Raw genomic sequence first — 22,377 nt, 5'->3', positions numbered from 1 at the left:
GAGAGCTTTAAAAATCCTACTGCCTAAGGCTCTGCCCCAGACCGACTTACCTAAGGATCTCTGAGGGGGACCCAGGCACCGACGTTTTTAAAGCACACCAGGTGACGATGCAGAGGCAGAGCCAAGCAGCTCTGCGGCTGTTAAACAAGATGTTCTGTTTGCAATGACTTTGAGAGCTTTATTTTTTAAGAGAAACATCTTATATAAAAGGATGTATCAAGTAAGAATTCATTTAGGCAAAAATGAAGATTTTTTTCCCTCTCTCCTTTAGTTAAAAATCAGGAGGTAAGGCGCCCGGGGCTGGTGCAGCAGGGTTGTAGTATCTTCAGCAATTTATGTCTTTCTGGGTGTCCGTCCTGTTCTGTCCTCATGGTCGCAACAGGATTACGAGAGCTCCAGCTATCAAGTTCACGTTCCAGGAGGGAACATCTTACAGGAGGAAGGGCCCAGAGTGCAGCTGCTCTCTAACTGAACCCTCGTTAAAGAAAGTCCCTGGAAGCCCCACCTCAGTGAGAACTTAGGCCTCACTGGTCAGAACTGTGAGCCAGACTGTGCTCCACTGCAAGGGAGTCTGGGAAACAGTATTTTAACTAAGCACTTTTCCGCTCTGAACAAAATTAGATCTTGATTCTAGAGAAGAGGTAAAGAATCCACCTGCAATGGGGGAGACCCGGGTTCGATCCCTGGGTTGGGAAGATCCCCTGGAGGAGGGCATGGCAACCCACTCCAGTATTCGTGCCTGGAGAATCCCATGGACAGAGGAGCCTGCCGGGCTAACGTCCATGGGGTCAGAGAGTCGGACACAACTCAGCAACCAACACACTTTTCTAAAGGAGAAGAGGGAACAGATAGAGGGTACTTTCTCTTTTCTCTCTTCCCCGAATGGGCTGTCCTGGGAGTGGGAGGCAGATGTGATGCAGCCTCGAGGAGAAACGGATCACTATGCTAGGAATAGGAAACGAAGGCAAAATGAAAGTACAGTTTTTAACGCTTTTCCCCAAACAGGCCTTTTAGACTCAAAGGGAAAGGCAGGCCAGTTTTCTTCTCCCACCCAGGGAGGAGGGAGAGGGAGGGTCATCGGGCTGGGAGCAGCACGGGGAATGGGGAGGGGAAGGGTGAGGGTGGGCCGGGGTTGCTGGGTGGACTGGACTTGGGCAGGGGCGTACCACGGGGCGCCCCTGGAGGCTGAGCCCACAGCGCTGCACTTGCGACCATTTCAAGAGTTACAGGAGCTGTTTACTGGTCGTGCGGAGTGACAGTTCCATGACAGCTACCTGCTCAGGCCCCGGAGTGTCCGGGAGAGGCTGTCGAGACGCCCATCTATGCCTGAGGCTGGCTGGGCCCCTCCCCATGTGCCGCCTGTGGACACACCCCAGCCCTTCCAGGGGCTACTGGGACAGTAACCTTCCCAGACAGAAGGGTGAGCCCCGGAGCTGCAGCGGGTGCGTAGGACGTGACGCCCGGGCTCCGGAGAGTGGCGGAAGCCCCCACCCAAATCCCAGCCTAGACCAAGTATCAGGGGAGTCTGGTGGTCAGAACCAGCATCCTGGTCTTTACGAAACCCGGGAAGGGATGACTCACGACTTGGGGAGAAAGCGGAGTGACCTGAGAACCGCCCGCTCACGTGCTGTGCGTTTAGGACTATTTACTGTGTATCTAGAAATGGTGTAAACACATGCGTGTATTTGCACAAACTGTGGCCATTCTTTTGCACTGTGACGGGATATAGATAGAAAAATAAAAATGGAACAGACTAAAGTTATTTGCTGAAGCATCTTGTAAGCACCCTGAGAAGTTAATGCTGACAAGTGGAGTGGCCCAGCCAGGAGGTGTTTCTGTCTCAGGAAACGTGCCGGAAGCACCGAGGCCTGAGACCCTAGGCCAGCTTGGGGCAGTGATAGCGGGGCCCCAGCACCAAGGCCTGAGACCCTAGGCCAGCTTGGGGCAGTGATAGCGGGACCCCGGCACTGAGGCCTGAGACCCTAGGCCAGCTTGGGGCGGTGATAGCGGGGCCCCAGCAGAGTGGAGGGAAGGGCAGCCAAGCTGGGCCGGGGGCCCCTTCTGCTTTCCCTTTGCTTCGGTATTCCTCCTGGAGGTTGCTGGGGCTCAGCTCAGCAAGGTCTTTAGGGCTTTTCTTGGGGTATACAGGGGTATACAGAGAGCAGGGTGGTAGTTACTAAGGGGAAGAAGGTGGGGGAGGGTGAAATGGGCAAAGCGGCTCAAGTGTATGGTTGGAAACTGGACATGATGGTGAGCACACTGCAGTGTACACAGAAGGCAGACTCATGGTGGACACAGGGAACCTGGAGAAGGGGATGGCGGTCCACCCCAGGATTCTCGCCCAGGAGATTCTGTGGACAGAGGAGCCTGAGTAGCCTCGTGGCTACAGTCCATGGGGTTGTGTGAGTCAGACACGACTGAGTGACCAGCATGTGAAACTTACGTTATAGACCAACGTCACCACAATTTTAAAAAGATTGCCGGCTCAGGTGCTGAGCCCCGGTAACTCACCGAACATCTCCTCCACATTCAGTTTCCTTCTCGAGAAAAGGGGGATCCGGACGCCGGACGACTCTCCTCCTAGATTGTCATCAGGCATTAATGATGTCACCCACCCTTCGAAGACATCAACAGCGCTACGCAGAGGGTGGCATCATTCCATCCCATTGCCAGACTCCCTTCCAGCTTCCTACGCAAAGAGATGACATGAGTGATCCTCCCTGACAACCTATCTGCATTGTATCTCGAGAGGCAACATTCTCACCGGAAGATTGACTTCCTGGGTGCGAAACGAAAGATGAAGAAAGTGTTTTGTGACATAAGAACCTGTGGGTCTCCCGACCTCAGGTCACGTGGGCAGAGGCTCAGCGCCCCCGCGATCAGGGCTGGACCCGTAAGGAGCACAGCTCCTCACTTTTAGAAACTGGTGCTTACGTTTCTCAGCACCACTTGCAATTTGGTAGAACTGGAAGTTGCAGAAGCAGCTGCCTTCCTTTTCCAAAACTCTCCACCTGGAGTGCCCCCTTGATCTGGCCAAGTGCCTAAGGGGAGGCGCTCCGAGAGGCCCCTGAGTGTGCTGTACAGGCCTCGTGTGCCCTATATCTCAGGCACAGGGGAGGGTTCTCCTGTGAAGCTTTGTCCATAGCTCTGTGCAACTTTGTGACATTGCGGCTTATACAAAGTATATATTTCATCTTTGTCCCCATTCCTGGCACAGAGCTTCTAAAACCCTTTTTAGCATTTCCCTAAGCACTGAGAACTATAAAGGTGTCTTCTGTTATGTTAGCGAAGTGACTTTGGAAAGTTCTTAGGTAACCTAAGGATGGGGTTGGAGAAGGCAATGGCACCCCACTCCAGTACTCTTGCCTGGAAAATCCCATGGGCGGAGGAGCCTGGTGGGCTGCAGTCCATGGGGTTGCAAAGAGTCGGACATGACTGAACGACTTAACTTTCACTTTTCACTTTCATGCATTGGAGAAGGCAATGGCACCCCACTCCAGTGTTCTTGCCTGGAGAATCCCAGGGATGGGGGAGCCTGGTGGGCTGCCATCTATGGGGTTGCACAGAGTCAGACACGACTGAAGCGACTTAGCAGCAGTAGCAGTAGCAGAAGGATGGGGTTGGGTTGCCAGGGGTTCTACTCTGTGATTAGGTGAGAATGCTCAGCACCCCTCCACGCAATCTCTGGGGTGGGAAGAGAGGTAGAGAGTTGGAGATAAAGTTTAATCACCAATGGTCTTTGACGTAACCAATCATGCCTATGTGATAAAGCCTCCATAGAGGTCCCTTCAAAGGAAACCATCAAATCTATCAAAGTAATTAAAAGTCAGTCCAAAAGTCCCACTGCCCACAGTATACCCCGGACCAGTTCAGTCAGAAGCTCTGGGGTAGGACCTAGAAAGTGAAAGTCGCTCAGTTGTGTCCATCTCTTTGTGACCTCATGGACTGTACAGTCCATGGAATTCTCCAGGCCAGAATACTGGAGTGGGTAGCCTTTCCCTTCTCCAGGGGATCTTCCCAACCCAGGGATCAAACCCAGGTCTCCCGCATTGCAGGCGGATTCTTTACCAGCTGAGCCACAAGGGAAGCCCGGGACCTGGAAAGCATCAATGTTTTCTGAAGCTTTCTGGTATTCCCAGGCACAGTCAAGACTGAAAACGCCTGGCTCAGTGGGTTGGGGGGCCAGGGGGATGCCCTGAGAGGGTGAATTCTGAGTAGAGATCTCAAATCAGGTGTGAAGGAGAGCGGCAACAGAAGTGGTGTGAGGGGAAGCTGCTAGTGAAAGGTGAAAACCGAGGGAATTATTCCAGTGACCGCGAAGGCCTCATGTGCCTCCTAACAGTCATTATTCTTTAGGAAACACTGGCCTTAAGTATCTAAGATAATGCCCATGTCCCCAGACATGAAAGCATCCGGAACTTCAAAATTCCAATAAACTACAAAGATTCTTTGTTTTTTTTTTAAGAAAGAGCTTTCTACTTCGGCAATGGCACCCCACTCCAGTGCTCTCGCCTGGAGAATCCCGTGGACAGAGGAGCCTGGTGTGCTGCAGTCCATGGGGTCGTGAAGAGTCAGACACGACTGAGCGACTTCTCTTTCCACTTTCATGCATTAGAGAAGGAAATGGCAACCCACTCCAGTGTTCTTGCCTGGAGAATCCCAGGGATGGCAGAGCCTGGTGGGCTGCCGTCTATGGGGTCGCACAGAGTTGGACACGACTGAAGCGACTTAGCAGCAGCAGCAGCAGGATACTTAAAATTGGACTTGATGAAAGAGAATTTTGCTTGATTGGGGTTTTGGGGACCCCATGTGCTGCATAAAGGGACTGTCTGGCAGAATGGAACTCTAGAGCGGACACAGTGAGTGCAGATGGCAGGAAACAGAAGCCCTCGGCTCAGTTCAGTGCATCCTTGGGGGTAGAGGTGGGTTTTCGTGTTTATCGAAAGCGCATCCCTGGGAAGGAGCGTGGAGGAAGATGACTCATGGGCACAGGACCACATCTAATTCACACCCTCGGGTTGCTGCAGCGAGGGCGCTTTTCTTTCCCTGTTTATGACTTTTTTGGAAAGTGAGGGGATGGAAGCAGTGAGGGGCTTGATTTACTGGCTCCTGGTAACGCAGATCTGGAAACAACAGCAGAGACCACGCCGATCTTCATGACTGCATCCCGAGACTCTGAGGAAGACGTGGATACAGACACAGTGACAGCAGAGCACGGCCTCCAGGAAGCCATGGCAGTGCCGAGTCAGTCGGTTATCGAGGGTGAGCTTTCCCATGGTCTGTCGATTCTGAGACACACGCTGAGCTCCCCGCAAACAGCAGCTGCCTCTAATGAACTGCAGTTGCCAGGATCTTCCCACCTCAGCCGGTCGCCGTCCTTCCAGGTGGAGGAGGCCTGTGTGCTGGGCTGACCCCTGCCCTGCAGAACCCTGGGAAGAGCTGCGTTGAGAGGGAAGTTTCCAGGTGCTGAAATGGGACTGCCTGTTGGGCTTCTGCCTTGCCTTCACGTCTCCTTTCCATCTCTGGGCCCCTCCAGGCTGCCCATGGCTTGCTTCTGAGCCCCTTAGGATGCCGTGTCTTTCTGGTTTCCGGGTCCCCTCCCGGATGCTTGTTGGCCCAGAGATGCTTCATGTGGCAGGGTGCCCACCCCTCTGCTCCTCCAGCCTGCCTCCTTCCTGGGCAAGCACGACCTTCTCCATATTCTAGCCGCTCAAGATGTATCTGTGCTAAGCCTCCAGCAACACGTAGAGCCACAAAAACAAGCCAATCTCTGACTGGTCAGCAAAGGCCCTCCTCCGCTCCATCATGCCCCCCGAGACCGCAGCTTTTCTCTCCCTATTCAGTGGAAGCCCCCTGCGTTTCCAGGCAGATTTGCTTGCTGTCATCCAAGGATGCTCTTCTGCTTGCTTCCGAACCCTGGCTCTTGAGATTCTCCCCACGGGACTGCCTTCCTTTCTCCTCTGTTCACCTGTCACTTCCTTTTATGCTCTGTTCAAAATTCACTTCCTCCAGAAAAAAAGGAAGATGAAAGGGAACTGGTGGTTGGAAGGGCTTTGATCAAAGCTGGGCTTATCCAAAAAAACAGCAGGAAGATAATGCAGCTGGGTTGTCAGCAATTTCTGGACCAATTTTTTTAGGCAGCAAAGGCTCCTTGATGCTTGAAATTGAGGATTTTTAAGAGACATGCAGAAAATTATTAAGACTTGGATTGCTCAGTCCCCTCAGTAGTAGGGCTGTGTAGCCCACGATCAATAAAAGACCATGGTGAAATGACTTGAAAAGTGATCTCTAAACAAAATACACATGACATGATTTCTTCTCATTTTTCTCTTTTCTCAATAAGGAAAAAATAGAATTTTTATTACAGTTGTAGGTCATTCTAGGTGCTGTTTGATTGTATTGTTTTCCCCTAGTAAAGAGTACAATGATTCACGAAACTCATTCCTCTATTACGACTAAGATACAGATATTTATCAATAACTTCAAGCTGAAAAGTATGTCGAAGCTTGGAAGTTGCAGTGATGCTTTGAATGTATTGACTGCCAGCCTGTGTCAGTTATCTTTCTATGTAAATTGATTCTCACGTCCTTGCAAGTTAGACATCATTCTCATTTTGTCACCAAGAGGGCCCTGCTGTGCCCTCTGCCTCTCGTCTGTGGAAAGACCTTAGCCTCCGAGGCCCTCCCTGAGTTCCAAAGAGCAAATTTAATCAGAAAAGTGAGGAAACCCAGGAATAAAAGAAAAGAGTGAATCAGGACAAACTAAGAGCTTAGCCATAAAGCAAAGTCAAGGACCTTCAGTTCCTCTTCAAGGGCTATAGATGATATTCTGAACCATATCCTCGGGTTGTTTAGCAGAGTCGGAAATCCCCCCCAGGTGGAAGAAATCAGCTGCGTGCTGACCCCAAGCATGCAGACCCCAAGCGTGCAGACCCTGGAGGGGTTGGAGCCAGAAAGCTGATGTTGACGCTCGATCACCTCACCAGCCAATCAGCAAACCATTCCTGGGCTGCTTGTCCCTCCCTCGCCCTGAAATCCATCAGGGGTTCAGGCCTTTCCAGCACGAGATGCCTGTGCTCGTTGCTTGGCCTTGCAAGGCAAGCTGCACTTTCCTCCACCACAACCCAGTATCAGGAGATTGGCTTTATTTCAGGAGGGTGAGGGGACCCAAGTTTGCTTCAGTAACAACTTATCTGTGAGGGAGTCTGGTTCAGAGAGGTTAAGTCATTCTTTAAAGCTCACACAGCTGGTAAGTGTTAGAAGCCAAACTGGAACCCCCAGTCTCTGGAGGGGCAGAGACTGGATGCCACATTGCTCACCATGCTGCCTTCCTGCTTTAGAAGGTTTTCAGACCTAACAGTCTCACGCCAAGGTGTCAAGGGAAGTTAGATTTGTCTTATCACATTGACATTGGTAAAAATGCCTTACGGGGACTTCCCTGGTGGTCCAGTGCTTAAGAATCCACCTTGCAGTGCAGGGGAGCAGGTTTGATCCCACATGCCTCAGAGCAATTAAGCCCACACAGCGACTACTGAGCCCAACGCAGCCAGATAAATAAATTTTGTTAATGCCTTATTTCTCCATCAGAGGAGAACATCAGATGGTGGGTCAGAGGTGTTCGTTCTGTGAACAAATCTTTATATCACAGGGTCTTCTCTGTGCCAGCAATCTGGCATAGGTCTTGGGATGCAGCCGTGAATAAAGCAGAAGAGAAAAATCCTTCCCTCAGGGAACTTACAGTCTGATGCAAAGGGGAATAGACAATTGTAAAACAAGTAAAATCTATGTCACCTGGTGGTAAAAGTTAGAGATACAAAGCTCCCAGGGGAATAAGGGGAAGCAGGAAGGGGGCTTGCAAGTTAGACTCTGGTCAGGAAGGACGCCCTGAGAAGATGACTTTCAGCAAAAACTTGAAAGAGGTGGCAGATTACTGGAGAGCAACATTTTAGACAGAGAAATAGGAAGTGCAAAGGCCCTGGGTCAGGAGTGTTCAGAGAATGACCCGAGTGAGCAAGTATGAGATGAGGTAAGAGGCATCTGGGGGACAGGGTGGGGTCTTGTCGGCCTTTGTAGTGGATTTGGCCTTTACTCTGTGGGAGCAGAGATGCTGTAAGAGTGTTGGACATTTCTAAGACAAGCAGCATCTTACTCTCATTTTTGGTTTTGACAGAGCACTCTGGCTGCTCTGCTGAAGTAGGCTGAAGTGGGAACAAGGCCAGAATTCAGGAGACGAGGTAGGAAGCTTCTGCCGAAAGTCAGGTGGGTGGTGGCAGTGTCTTGGCCCCAGGAGGGAGGGACAGAGGTGATCGTGGGTGTGCACAAAGGGAAGGAATAGGACTGGACGGTGCCCTGGACGTGGTTCCTGGTGGCAAGAGAAGAGACAAGAATAACTGCTGGGTTTGGGGCTTGATGAGCTGGAGGGATGGAGCTGCCATTTTTTGAGATGAGGAAGACGGTGGAGAAACAGATCCGGGGAAAGTCATGAGCATAGTGCTGTGTAGACCAGGTTTGAGGCTCCAGCCGGAAATTCAGATGGAGATGCTGACGAGGCTATGACATAGGAGGGTCTGGAACTCAGAGATACACTAATCTGGGAGTCTAAGTATAAACATGCTTGGGTATGACAAGCCTCACGTTCACAGCCCATCCGCTGCAGAACAAAAGGGCAGCATCCCATTTCTTGTGCGTGAAGAATGAGGACATGCTCTGGGTTGAACTGTCCCTGCAAAGACTCACATGGCTATGTCCTAACCCCCAGGGACCTCGGCATGTGACTTGATTTGGAGACAGGGTCCATGCAGAGGTAGTCATGCTAAAATGAGGATTTGATCAGGAAGCGCCCTGAGCCAGTGGCACGGGTGTCCTTGTAATAAAAAGGGGAAATGCAGACCCAGACGCGCACCTGGGGAGAAGACCACGCTCCTGCGGCCACAGGTCGAGGAACTCCCAGAACTGAGGAGGGGCCTGAGTAGGGCCTCCTCCAGGACCGTGGCAGGGAGCAGGGCCCCACCAAGACGACCTCGAGCCAGGGTCTTCAGCCTCCAGGACCATGAGCCCGGCGACTTCTGTGGTCTCAGCCTCCCCGTTTGTGGTGCCTTGTTACAGCAGCCCCGGGAAATGACTATAGAGGAAGGATCGTGGACAAGTTACCTCTGGGAAGCAGCCAAACCTTACCATCCATGTAGAGGTGAGTGAAGAAAGAGAAGGGATGGGCTGGGGAAGCAGACAGAGTGGAGTCGTCCCATCAGAACTGCTTCCAGTGCTAAAACAGAAGTCTGTGCCCCTGAAATCGATTCTGACCAACTTGCTCTTTGCAATCATATCGGATCAAGACTGTGTGGTTTTCAAGACATGGAAGCAACCTAAATGTCCATCAAGGGAGGAATGGGTAAAGGAGATGTGGTATGTGTATACACGGGAATAATTACTCAGCCATGAAAAAGAATGAAACTAACATTTCCAGCAATGTGGATGGACCTAGAGATTATTGTACTAAGTCAAAGAAAGACATATTGTATGACATCTCTTATATGTGGAATCTAAGAGAAACGTTACAAATGAACTTACAAATCAGAAATGGACTCACAGACTTGGAGAACAAACTTACACAGTGTGTGGGGAGGGATGAGGGAAAAGGATAGTTGGGGAGTTGGGGCGGACATGTAATCACTGTTACATGTAAAATGGATAGCCAACAAGGATCTCCCGTATAGCACATGGAACTTTGCTCCATGTTGGTGGTGGGCTGGATGGGAGGGGACTTTGGGGGAGAATGGATACATGTATATGCATGGCTGAGTCCCTTTGCTGTTCACCTGAAACCGTCACACCATTGTTAATCGGCTACACCTCAATACAAAATAAAAGGTTTTTTTTAATATGTGGTTTTTGAAAAAAAGTCTGAAATGATTTCTACCTGGGTCCATGTGGGCCTCGTATAAATAATGGATTTTTAAAAATTCTCGATCTAGTGGTACAATTTGCTCTTCAGTCGCTCTGTCCTGTCCGACTCTGCAGGTACCATTGGACTTTAAGTATTTGTTCGTTGCATCTGCCAGGGTGAAGTCTGCTCACGTGACCACACAGATGAACCGGGGTCCTTCTTGCCTTTTCGCTTTTACAGGAGGGTGAGAACAAGCGGGTTTTCAGAGGATTTAGGAGCTGCCACCACAGGGAGCTGGAAAGCAGAGAGGTTTTTGTGTCTCTGGCTTTTCAGAGCTCTAAGCCCAAGCGGCATCTGCAGATCTAACTGGAGGAGAAGCGCCCATCTGTTCCCTTTTGCACACGCTGGGCCGGCAGACCAGAGCGTAGACAAAGGAAGCCAGCCAGGATGGGGCCAGGCCAGCGCCTCCTGTCTGCAAACACTTGGACACTTGCCCACACACGCAGAACAGGATGCATATTTAGAAGGGAGAACATTTTATAATTAGAAAATAATTGTTACTTCTTTGGGTATTCTTCTTATTAAGGATCTATTAAGACCCTTTGCTATTAAGAGGCTCATCAGAAGCATGGTCGGGGAGGCGCTGCTACAAGACGCTGTGAGATGTTCACACGGGCTGGGCAGCCCTGCGTCCCAAACCATATGTCGCCAGGACAGGACGCCAGCGGCAGCAAGTCCTCATCTGTCCGCCATCCTCATGAAACCAGCCGTTGAAAGCACAAGCGTGTTTGAATGAGGTGCTCATTTATTGTCATCTGTCCACCCATCACGGAGCTCCACTGCAGAGCCCTTTAGGAAAAGGAGATGCTTCCACGTGTATGACCACCCTGTGGGCCTCAGGCACAAAATCCCCAGCTGGACCCACCAGGCTGTCCCAGCTGGGTCCTGGGTTGAGCATTCATTGGGTTTATAGACCTAACAGCTCACACTTCCGGAGACAAATGGGAAAAAACAGAACTGGATGTGATGCAGAATAAGCTGGAATAATGGCAACGGGCAGGGTATTTCTGAGACCTTGGACCGACCAAGAGCTCATGGCACACACACCCTGTTATTTGACTGTGCGAGGAAAACGGCCTTTCATCGCAGAACAGAAGGTTAGGGTCTGGGTGGCTGGACAGATGGCCACAGAGCCCCACAAAGGCCATCCCCGGGCGCGCTGGCTGGGACAAACCCCACTGCGGGCACCCCTTCTGTCCCTGGTCCTCCAAATGTTTATAGACAGACGAAATCAGATTCCAACAAACAACAAAGGCACTTTGAAAAATAATCTGAGCATCCATAAAAGGAGACAGGGACAGCTCCATCCAAGCCTCCCTGTGGCCTGCCTGCAAAATGCCAAATCTGGGAGGAAATCCTTTCCCTTCAACTGTCTCCAAGTCCAAATTCAAAGCCAGCTGGAGGGCAGGAGGGTTACTGGATGACCTCAGCTTTTCAGTTTGCACCTTTCCAGAGTTTTCTTGAACCCTTGTGTTGATATATTTTTTTTAATATTTATTTTGTGGCTGTTTCAGGTCTCAGTGGCATCGTGTGAGATCTCTCCTTGGGGTGCACAGACTCTCTAGCTGTGGCGCAGGGCTTAGCTGCTCTGAGGCATGTAGGATCTCAGTTCCCCAGCCAGGGATCAAACCCACATCCTTGGTATGGCAGGGCAGATTCTTAACCACTAGACCATCAGGGAAGTCCCAGTACTGATCTTTTTATAGTTACAAATTACCAAAGAGAAGGTCCTTAGGTCACACATTGAAGTACATGCACTAACTTCAATCAAAATGTGTCCTGTGCCCTATTACCATGGAACATTCTAGAACTTCAATGCCAAATACATCCGCAGGATCTCCATGGGGAGAGCAGGCTGCAGGCAGCCTCATAGAAAAATGAGTGTTTTGCAGTCTGTAGCTGAGGGAATCACATGAGAAGAAGAGCTGGAGATAGCAGATTTTCTGAAAAGAGGAGCTGCGGCTAGCTGCAGTGTTTGCTCCTTCAAATCCTTTTTCAAAACAATCCAAGGAGCTGGGGGCCTCCTCCAGCCAACCGGCCTGGGGAACTGTAGGTCTCGTTGCTCCCCTCACCATTTCAGGATCCTCCTCCCTGTGATCTAGAACCTCCCCCCACCCGCTGCAAGCGTGGTCCCCACAGGCACGCAGATTCCCAGGGAAGATGATGGAAATGCAGCCCCCAGCGTCAGAGCCCGCATTTCCACAAGACCCCAGGGCGTGTCCACTTTCAGTTTGAGGAGCCTCCTCAGAGGAGGAGGCCTAACCATCCTGCCAGATACAGTCAGGGAGTGGCTGAATCATCTTACACAACAGCCAGTTATGTGAAAAGGATAACATCCTGTAGGGCTCCTCCTATGTGACCTTCCGGAAAAAGCAAAAGTACGGAGATAGTAAAACCACCAGCGGCTCCCAGGAGCCGGGGCTCGAGGGAAGGAGGCAGGAAGGGGCGGAGTGCAGAGGATGTTCGGGGCAGTGAAGCGACCCTGGGTGTGCTGCACCCATGTCATCGTGTGTGTGCCCAAAGCCAGAGAGTGTGAGCACCAAGCGTGGATGGAAGTGTAAAGTATGCACTTGAATGAGTTGTCACGAATCAACATCGGTTCCTCAGTTATAACAAAGGTATCACACGCATGTTAGAAGCCAATAATAGGGGGAAATATGGAATGGGGGAAGGGGCCATACCGGACGTGTCCATACTTTCCACTCATTTTCATACACTTAAAACGGCTCTAAAAATAGTCTGTAATTAGTAACAACATGCTGCTGGGGCCTGAGGCGTTCTCACTCCGGGCTGAGAGACCTGTCTTCAGAGCATCTCTTCTTGCCCAATGGGGTCAGCGGGAGCCATTCCGCTCCAAGTTAGGCAGGACCCAGACTGGCAGGAAGGAGCCCACTTGCCACCCCGCCCCCATGCCGAGAACGAGCCCGAGGCGCTAGAACCCTGTGAGCTGTGTACCCCAGCCAGGATTTGTACGCATCTTCTAGAAAAATCCCACATAGGGCAGGCAGCCCTTGGATTTAGAGAGCAAGGTAGAAAGCGCATTAACCTGGAAGCAGTGCTTATAAGAACTGGGAGAAAACACAGATGAAAATAGTTTGTGCTCCAGTAGACATATTAGGAAAGTACTAAATTACTAATCCTGGGGGAAGGCGAAATACAGCACAAATTCTGAAGAACAAGTGTCTGGGTGAATACATGCATCTTACACTTTGTATCTAAAGATGAGTTTAATTAAACAGAACGTTATAACGGGATGTGTGAGCGCTGATGGGAAATGGCCTGACGTTTCGAAAGCCCCCTCCAGCTACAACAGCATCGTCTCCGTCAGCGCGACAGCTCGACCCAGTGACGGAGTTCACGTTTCCTGTGGATGTAGCAGTTGGATGCGTCTGGAATCCTCGAGGTTAGAAGGCGGTTGGCAAGGGACAGGGCTGTGGGCAGAGTCTGCAGGGGAACAAGTCTGCCACACGGCAATCACGGCGATATACAGACAGACACATAACGTGAGGGCGTGCAAAGGCCACAGAGAGGACTTCTTTGAGACTGACAGTGGATCCAGTCTCCCCTAAGTCTGGTCGCCAAGCCGGCTCTGAAACCATCTCAGGGGAGACAGCAGGTGATGGTTTTGGAAGCAGCTCGGAGAACAGGCGGTAGGGAAAACGACGGTCACGTCACGCTGCAGGCTGTGCGTTCTCTCCGGGGTGTTTTCCGATTTCTCCCCCACGAGGCTGTGTGCTGCCAGCCAGGGACCATCAGTTAATAGGAGACGTTAGCTTTTCTTTTCTGCCAGGCTCCCGGAGGCCGCCTTCTTCACGGCTGTGGCGCTGGGCTGAATCTTGCTCCGCCCGATGCTTGGCTTCTTCTGCTTCTGGCTGCTGCCCTGAAGCGACTCCAAGCCCAGCATTTCACAGTACTTGTTGCATTGGTGGAGGGCTTTAAACTGATCGATGAAGGTCATGGAACAGTTGCCTTTAAATCCTTTGTACCTGTGAGTTTGGGTGGAAGGAAACAATTCTTTTAAAAAAAATCAGGACCCTTCACCAGTATTAAAAGAAACATTTCAACGGGGAAACTCATGGTGTGCAGAAAATATATTTTATTTCTGTGTGCATGTGTACTGAGTCACTTCAGTCGTGTCCGACTCCTTGCGACCCCGTGGACTGCAGCCCGCCCCTCCTCGCCGTGGGATTCTGCAGGCAAGCAGACTGGAGTGGGTTGCTGTGCCCACCCTCCCAGGGATCTTCCCAGTCCAGGGATCGAACCTGCGGCTCTTAAGTCTCCTGCACTGGCAGACAGGTTCTTTACCACTAGCGCCACCTGGGAAGCCCATATTTATTCCCACCCTAGGCCAGAATGGCCAACGGCTGACATGACTATTAATAGAAAAAAACAAAACCTGTGCAGTGAAGACTGCGAGCCGTTGGTGTGGGCAGTAAAGACCGAAGATTGTGACGAGACGGATGTCCTAGGGGCTGACTGTTCTGTTGTGTCAGCATCTTTAAGATTTTAATTGGACGATAATTGCTTTTCAATGGTGTGCTGGTTGCTGCCGTTGGGACACCAATCAGCCATGAGCATAGGCTTATCCCCCCTCCCTCCCACCCCCATCCCCTCCCCTCCAGCTCATCAGAGGGCAGGGAGCTGAGGTCACCGAGCTGAGCGGCAGCTTCCCACGAGCTCTTTCACAGGCGACAGTGTACGCATGTCCATGCTACGCTCTCTGTCTGTCCCACCCTCTCCTCCCCTGCTGTGTCCACAAGTCCATGCTCCATATCTGAGTCTCTCTACTCCTGCCCTGCAGTTAGGTTCATCAGTGCCATTTTTCCAGATTCCATACAGAGCCCTTTGCTTTTTAATCAAAGTGACCAGTGCTGGACCATCTCCATAAAAATCTGAAAATCTCTTGATGATCTGAATCATCCCTCCATCCCACCCAGAGGTTCTGAATGAAGCCATCTTGGAACTTGGGCTGGAAGAAATTCAATTTAGACCCTGGAGAAGGAAATGGCAAGCCGCTCCAGTATTCTTGCCTGCAGAATCCCATGGACAGAGAAGCCTGGCGGGCTACTGTCCATGGGGTCACAAGAGTCGGACACAACTTAGTGACTAAACCACCAACCAACTTGTCACTGAAGGAGTGCAGGCTGGGCGGCCAGCCCAAGGCAACAGAGCAAGTGGGTACGGCCCTCGGAGTCTCCCCGCTGCAGACAGGCACTCTCCTGCGATGCTGCGCCTTCTCCCCGGGAGGAGAAGAACCTGCGCCTTTGTGTCTGGTGGCTCCCAGAGGGACCATGCTAGCCTCCAGCCTGGGGTGGTCTTGGGGCTCTTCCTTTTAGCTGGGACATTTCATATTCAAATCAAAGACTATGCTCTCACAACTCGATCGTGGGGGGTGAGTGTCCTCCTGGATGGACAAGTCCCCAGGCCCCCACAGACCCCGAAGATCCAGCAAGAAAGTGGGCTGAAGGGCTGCTGAGAGGAGGATGAACGGAGAAAATCCACACAAACCACCCAGGGCAGTGCGTGACATGCAGAGGATGCTAGTCCATTGATGGCGGCCAGGCTGTGTTATAATCGTCAGTGTTCTGACTGGTGCAGCTGGTGGGGCTTTGTGTGGAGGCGATGCTGGAGCTGAGATGGAAAGATCTGAGATTTGCTGAGGGAGGCAGGGGCGTGGGTGGCATAGCAGACCATCAACAATTCGCAGGGCCCAGCGCAAACTGAGAACACGGGTTCCCTGGGCAGTAATTAAGACTTTGAAGATGGCAACAGCGGAACGTGTGTTAAATGAAGCTCGGCGCCCCTCTGAGTGTGGGGACTTGCACAACTGCACAGGCTGCCTGCCTAGGGAACTGGTCCTGCTGGGTGTGAGTGAGTTCTGGCCGAGTTTGATTAATCGGGCCAAACACAGATCGGCAGAAGGAAGCCTGCAAGGGCTGGCTTCGTGCTGAGTCTGTAGCTAATACGATTCAAGAAGCTGGGCCTCCTTCATTTGCCGGCAGAAACCATAAAGGGCAACAAACGTGAAATGAATGGGCTGGGATGGTGTGTTCTTCCCCAGGACATCCAAGCTGGGTTTTAAGCTGTTCAGGGCGTGAGAGGTTTCTTTTTATTTCTGAAGCTGAAGCATCAGTGAGTCGTTCCATCCAGCCTGCCCCTTCTTCTTCCCTGTGGGGGGACCGGTTCTTCCCCGCCTCGCTGGGGGCCCACAGTCTATTTTCTTGTGAAAAATGACTCAGTTTTTAAAAGCCAAGCTCCTCCATTGGAAGAAAAGTCAGCGCAAGACAGGTGCTGACTCTAGCCGGGTAGGAAAAAAAAAATGCCACTGCCAACCATGTCATCCGGCCTGAGTTTCCACGGCGCCTGAACATCCATCCCCTGGAGGGACGCAAGGCCCCCTGGGCCTCTGACTGTCAGATGGGATGCTTGTCTCATGCTGATAAACTGAGCTTCCCAAACTGGGATGATCAAAGCCAAGGGTAGCTTCCCTCGTTAAGCACGTTGGAAGCAAGTCACAGCCATCTGTCTAAGGCTGTCTCGAGGCTTGCTTGTAAACACTGACAACACCTACTCTCTGCAGAGAAGAATCACTAATTCATACCGTGACCTCCCAGAAAATTCGCTAGTCGCTTCAGCCCAACCTGGCAGCCAAGTGTGTGATGCTGTGTAACAAGCAAGCCCTTATAGCGATATAGTGGTTCCCACCTCTGAAATGGGAAATGGCTGAGTCTGAACAAAGGAGCTGGACTTCTGGGCAGCCCGGCTCTGTCGGCCTTCTAGAGCAGCCCCTGGGAGCCCAGCTATCTTCCCAGGAATGTCTACCCTTCTTTAGAGTCCTCGGGGAAAGTTGGAGTAGGAAGCAGAGACTGGGGCTGATTTTATTTGCAGAAGGCCACGTGCAGGCAGGGCACGACTCTAGAGTGAAAGCAGCTTTGCTCAATCAAAGAGCCCCTTACTCAGCCCCCAGAACCTTTCAAGCCCCAGCTTGAGTGCACGTCTGTGGAGCCTCCCTGGCCCTCTGACACCATGAGATGACATCTCTCCAAATTTTCCTTCTATCTCTGTGAGAACTACAACCAGTTCTCAGAATTCAGGGTATACCTTTCTGTGTACAGACTCTGATCTCTCCCAGGACACTAGTTTATGCTCAGAATACCTGTCCAGTGGAGGCTTTCCAATAAAGGTCCAGGGGACAGATGAATGGATGCTGGCCCCATCCTCAGAGCTAACTGACCTCAGCCCAGGGCGTCTCCAGATTGCATTGCTAAACTTCCCATTCTCTCTCCATCTAATTTTGGACCCTCACCTGGGCCTCCCAGGTAATAGAGGATGTCCCACCCCTAGCCATCTCAGTTCATCTATTTTTGCTGCCTAGCATCTGCAGGATTAAAAGCCTGTCTCCTTTCACAATTTGGTCTCTATCTCAGCCAGGGATGCTGGGCTTCTATTTGACCTCTTATTCTTTCAGATGTAGTTTTTTAGGAGAAAAATAAGCAAAATAAAAAAAATAAATAAGACTTAGTTGCTTAGGGGAAAAATAGGGCCACATTCTTTGTGTTTTTAGACTGCTGAACCCAGAGTTTTTCAAAGGACACAAGTTCAATCACTGCAAGGAGCTATACCCCCAAGAGGTAGGAAGTACAGGCTCTTCTGCGTGTGGTCCACCTGGCAGGCCATGTGCGCCAAACGCCCCCCTCGGCACTGGGGGGGCCACACCTCTCTCATCACGACAGCTCCCTTGTCAGGTCCCCGGGGCAGACACTCGCCACTGTTGTTCTTACTGGGTGGATGTAGTGGGGTAAACAGTATTCCCCAAGGTCATGTCCTTCCTAGAACCTCAGGATGGAGCTTTATTCAGAAACAGTGGCATCGCAGATGCCATTAAGATAAGGTCATTCTGGGGAAGAGCGGGACCTTGATGCAATATTCCTGGTGTCTACTGAGAAGATAGAGACACACTGGGAGAGCAGCAAAGGACAAGGCAGGCAGAGATGGGGGCCGCACGCCTACACGCCAAGGAATGCCAAGGACAGCAAGACTCGGGACCAAGGAGAGAGGAGGGGACACTCTCCCTCAGGGCTCCGGGAGAAACCAGCGCTGCCGAAGCCCTGATTCTCAACTTTCAGCCTTCAGAGCCGGGAAAGGACGCATTTCTATTGTTTTAAGCTCCCAGGTGTTTGGTTGACTCATTATAGAAGCCCAAGGAATCTAACACAAAGGAAACAATAACCACCTTGCATTTGAGAACTCTCTCACACATTTCTACTTTTAGACACCTTAGTCCTATTGAATTTTATTAACTGAATCTTTTTTATCCTTATCCTCAAATCAGTATAATTTTCTAGTCCGTCACTTTAACTCATCCATCTTCTCTCATGATCTCCAGGCATGGAACAATTAATTTATTCTGCTGAACACCATCCGATAGAGTCTTTTCTTAAATATCTTGCCCCTTGGACAGAAGTGGGGCATAAAGATCACTCAAGAGCCGTGTTCACGAGCTGGTTTGGATTCAGTAGGTCTGGGGTGGGGTCCGAAATCCCGTGTTTCTATTAATAACTAGCTCTGAACTCCCACTGATGCCATTGGTCCCTGTGGAGGAGCAAGGAGATCAACTAAAGTGCAAATGATCTCATATCGTCCTCAACTTCAGAAACGTCTTAAATTGGAACAGATCTCTTTCACTCCTGACATTTCATTCCTGATATTTCCTCATAAACATCACTGTCATGATCCACTTCCAGAAGAGCTAGGAAGCTGTTTGTTTCTGTGTCCTGCCTGTACCCCACACAGCGTCATCCCGCGCTTCACCATTTAGTAACGTGTTGGCCGTGGGTCTGTCACGAAGGGCTCTTACCATGTTGAGCTGTGTTCCCTGGACACCCACTTTGGCAAGAGTTTCTTTTTAATCATGAAGGATACTGAATTTTATCAAATGCCTTTTCTGCATCTATGATCGTGTGTCTTTTGTCTGACACTGACTCGTTTGCATATGTTGAGCCATGCTTGTGACCCTGGAATGACCCCAACTTGATCACAGTGCCTGATCCTCCTGACAGCTTGTGGGATTTGCTTGGCTAGCATTTTGTTGAGCGTTACACAGATTAGTTCAACACTTCCTATGTGTGGGAATCATGCTAGGCTGACTTCCTGCTTAAAAACAATTCCTCTTTCCTCTCATGTTGATTATGGATGGTGTGGCCTTCCAGGCTCATACCAAGTTGACAGCAGAGCCGGCTTCTCCAACTTAGCAGGACTTCCCTGTGCAATTTTCTGCCTCCAGACACCTGGAGACGGGAGAGGGGTGGAGCCAAGCTGCAGAAACCGCCAGCCCCGGCTGCAGGAAAGAAATCAAGGTTCTTGTCGGGCTTAATAAAGGACTCATCTGAAGACGATTTGGCGAGACAAGAAAAACCTACAGAGAATTCCCACAGGTTGGTAACCCCTTTAGAAGCCAGCCAGAGCTATTTATAACAGAGGCTTTAGTTTGAGAGCCTTTCTGAAGAAGGGTTTAATTTTTAAGGAACAGCTAGGAGGACATGATGGAGAAGGAAACGGCAAGCCGCTCCAGTGTTCTTGCCTGGAGAATCCCATGGACAGAGGAGCCTGGCGGGCTGCTGTCTATGGGGTCACATAGAGTCGGACACAACTGAAGCGACTTAGCAGCAGCAGGAGGACATGACACGCAGGCTGAGGATGTAGGGAGAGAACTGAAATAAACCCCAATTGGAGGCAGGGGAGCGTCTGTGTGTGAAATGAAACCAGGGCTGGATGTACAAACAGGCGGAACAGACTGTCGCCCGCGGGTAAAAGGAGGGACACCAGGGGGCGCCCACGGGAACCATCTACTGATGCCTGCCGCTCCATCAACACCCTCCGTGTCTTCATGAGTGTTCCTGTGCTTCTTCACTGGGCAACAGCTGCATGGCAGACACTGCAAGGGGTTAAACAGGATTAAATAAAGGGTCGTGGCTCTTTTCCAGAAAGCTGGCTATTTTGCATAGGAAACAGAAGTGTGAACAAATAAAAAAATATTATGCTGTGATAAAGGGCTACGTAAGGCAGGGATGTGATTTTCCGCCCATTGCCTGGTGGGTCCTAAGGCTGTTGCGGAGGACTAACAGCTCTGGCCTTCTCTGGTGAGGGGATGGGTGAAAGTTCAGAGAATGTTCTGAGCAAAAGCAGACATCCTGCGGAGATTTGAGGCCAGAGGCCACTCGTAGAAGGTCATAAGCCACACTGTGTTGTTCATCCTGTGAGGAGTCAGTGCTTCCCAAAGTATGTTCCTAGAGTCTCACAATATGCTTTAAAAAAAAATCTGTGGTGTAAATATTATGAAAAATGCCATATAATCTCTCCCCTTACCTCCTTGGGCACTCGAACTACACGTCAGCTCTTTAAAGACCCTGTGAAGGAAGTCTCACACTAAAGAAACTACCTTTATTTATCCAAGTCGGGGTTTCCCCAAATTATTTGACAATGGCAATCTGTGAAAAATGCTGCTGTAAAACTCCTGGTTTTTTTGAGGGTGCAGATGGGTGGCTCAGCTGGTAAAGAATCAGCCTGCAATGCGGGAGACTGGGGTTCGATCCCTGAGTCAAGAAGATTCCCTGGAGAAGGGAAAGGCTACCCACTCCAGTTTTCTTGGGCTTCGCTGGTGGCTCAGACTGTAAAGAATCTGCCTGCAATGCGGGAGACCTGGGTTCCATCCCTGGGTCTGGAAGATCCCCTGGAGGAGGGCATGGCAACCCACTCCAGTATTCTTGCCTGGAGAATCCCACGGACAGAGGAACCTGGTGGGCTATAATCCATGGGGTCACAAAGAGTCGGACACAACTGAGTGACTAAGCACAGCGCACACCCACGTGTAACAGAGCCGAACCGTTTCCCAGGCGTTGCATTCTGCACTGGTCTCCAAGCTGCCCTCTTCCCTCCGGACCTCAGCACCCACTCCCACAAACACCTCGTCCAGCCACCCTGTCCCCTGCCTGTCAGAGCCTCCGGAGGTCATTCCTGCTTCTCGTGGGCCGAGGGTCTCCCATGGCCTCCCAGCTGTCCCTGATCTCGTGGCCACACAGACGGGAAGGCCCCACACCCCTGGGAACACAGGCCGGCTGCTTTCCTCGGGGCCGCCCCGCACACCCGCTGCCCTTCTGGCGCCTCCGCAGCCTCCCTCGGGCCGCTGCTGGAGCAAAAGCCATGCTGCCTCCATGGAAACCAGCCCAGGCACTGTCTTCCCTGACACCCAACCCTGGCTAGGGGGAAAGCAGAACGCGCAGAGGGGAAAGGGGGCTATAGCCGTCCCCCGTCTGGTTCTCTGCTGCTGGTGGGGACAGCGAGCAGCCGCGCTCACGAGGTGCCTGCGCGGAAGGGCTTCGTGGGGCAGGCCCTGGAGCCCTCCAGGGTGGGGATCCTCTCCTCCCCACGTCCTCCGCTCGGCCCCATGTTCTGCAACTCGCCACCACCCCCCCCAGGTGCCTTCCCCACAGCCTTCAGACCCACTCACACCCCACGCCTCTTTCCAGCGGCAGCCCCCTCCTCCACCCCCAAAACTGGAGCCGCATCACTGCTGCTTGCTTAGACCTTCCAGGAGACACCGCGAGTTCCTTCCAGACAGTCCTGGTCTTCACCCAGCCCTATTGGCCCAGGCACTGTGACCCCAGCTCTCTTAGCCATCACCTCCTCCTTGTTCATCACAAGCATCCCCACTGATCTGCGGGGGTGATCTCGAGTCCAATCTCTCCAGATCTTTCCGTGCAGACTTGTCTTTGCATCTGGAAATGACGAGGAGCCTGGCTGTGTTCCTCTGGTCCTCAGTTGGGGGACTGGGCAGTGGGGTAACTAGCGAGCAGAGCTGGGGAGTGGGAGGAGCCCTCTGCTCCAATTCCGTGGTCCTTTACAAAGTTTTGGGGGGAGGCTGCTGGACTGCTAACATTATTCCCTCTCTGTGGATGGAGTCTAGGTCCTCCTAGCTGACTTCTCAGCCCAGGAGACTCTCAACACACACTAGGAGCACTGCTCGTGCTGACACTGGCAAAAAAAAAATTGTGAAAATAGGTGTTCCTGTCGGGCCTCCAGGCCACCTTGATGGCAAGGACTGGCCGAATAGGTCAGACGCTGGCCACCTAGCTCTGCTACATAAGGGCTTGATCAGATTTGAGACGGGATTCAGGCTGCTTTCCAGAGAAGGAGACCACGGTGGCAGGACCCGACGGCAAGCGTCTGGTATCCAGGGCGTGTGAAAGCGCCTTTATCAGGCCCCGTAGGCCTGGGAGGCTGGTCCTCTGAAGCCTGGCACTGGGGAGTCAGCTAGAACACCGGGATCTACAGCGACGCGGCCTGCTGCGCAGAGCACCGAGAAGCCAGGGGAGTCTGACCTGAGCCCCTTGTTCCTCCCCTCCTGGCAGACTCAGGCGTTGCATTAGACAGCGTGCC

General features: G+C 51.6%; 1 protein-coding gene and 1 long non-coding RNA gene across 4 annotated transcripts in view; one reads left to right on the top strand and one right to left on the bottom strand.

Annotated features, from left to right (window-relative positions):
* Nucleotides 1–146: 146 nt before the first annotated feature.
* On the top strand, nucleotides 147–2,721 carry LOC123331161. Its single transcript, XR_006547658.2, has 2 exons — nucleotides 147–285; nucleotides 2,534–2,721. It is a non-coding gene; the product is annotated as an uncharacterized LOC123331161 (long non-coding RNA).
* A 9,655-nt stretch (nucleotides 2,722–12,376) lies between these two features.
* The window catches only part of ALPK2 (alpha kinase 2), a 157,801-nt gene continuing 147,800 nt past the window's right edge, over nucleotides 12,377–22,377 (bottom strand). For 2 of the 3 annotated variants that reach the window (XM_006073381.4, XM_044934633.2), the window contains exon 13: nucleotides 12,378–13,928. In XM_006073381.4, coding sequence (XP_006073443.4) covers nucleotides 13,712–13,928 — 217 coding nt within the window. In that variant the 3' untranslated portion in view covers nucleotides 12,378–13,711. Of the gene's footprint in view, nucleotides 13,929–22,377 lie in introns of all 3 variants that reach the window. The other variant, XM_044934632.2, reaches the window with a different exon arrangement.

This window comes from Bubalus bubalis, chromosome 22, assembly GCF_019923935.1.
Source record: "Bubalus bubalis isolate 160015118507 breed Murrah chromosome 22, NDDB_SH_1, whole genome shotgun sequence".
NCBI classification, from domain to species: Eukaryota; Metazoa; Chordata; class Mammalia; order Artiodactyla; family Bovidae; genus Bubalus; species Bubalus bubalis.
The sequence above is the reverse complement of the archived record's forward strand: the minus strand, read 5'-3'. Positions and strand labels throughout refer to the sequence as shown.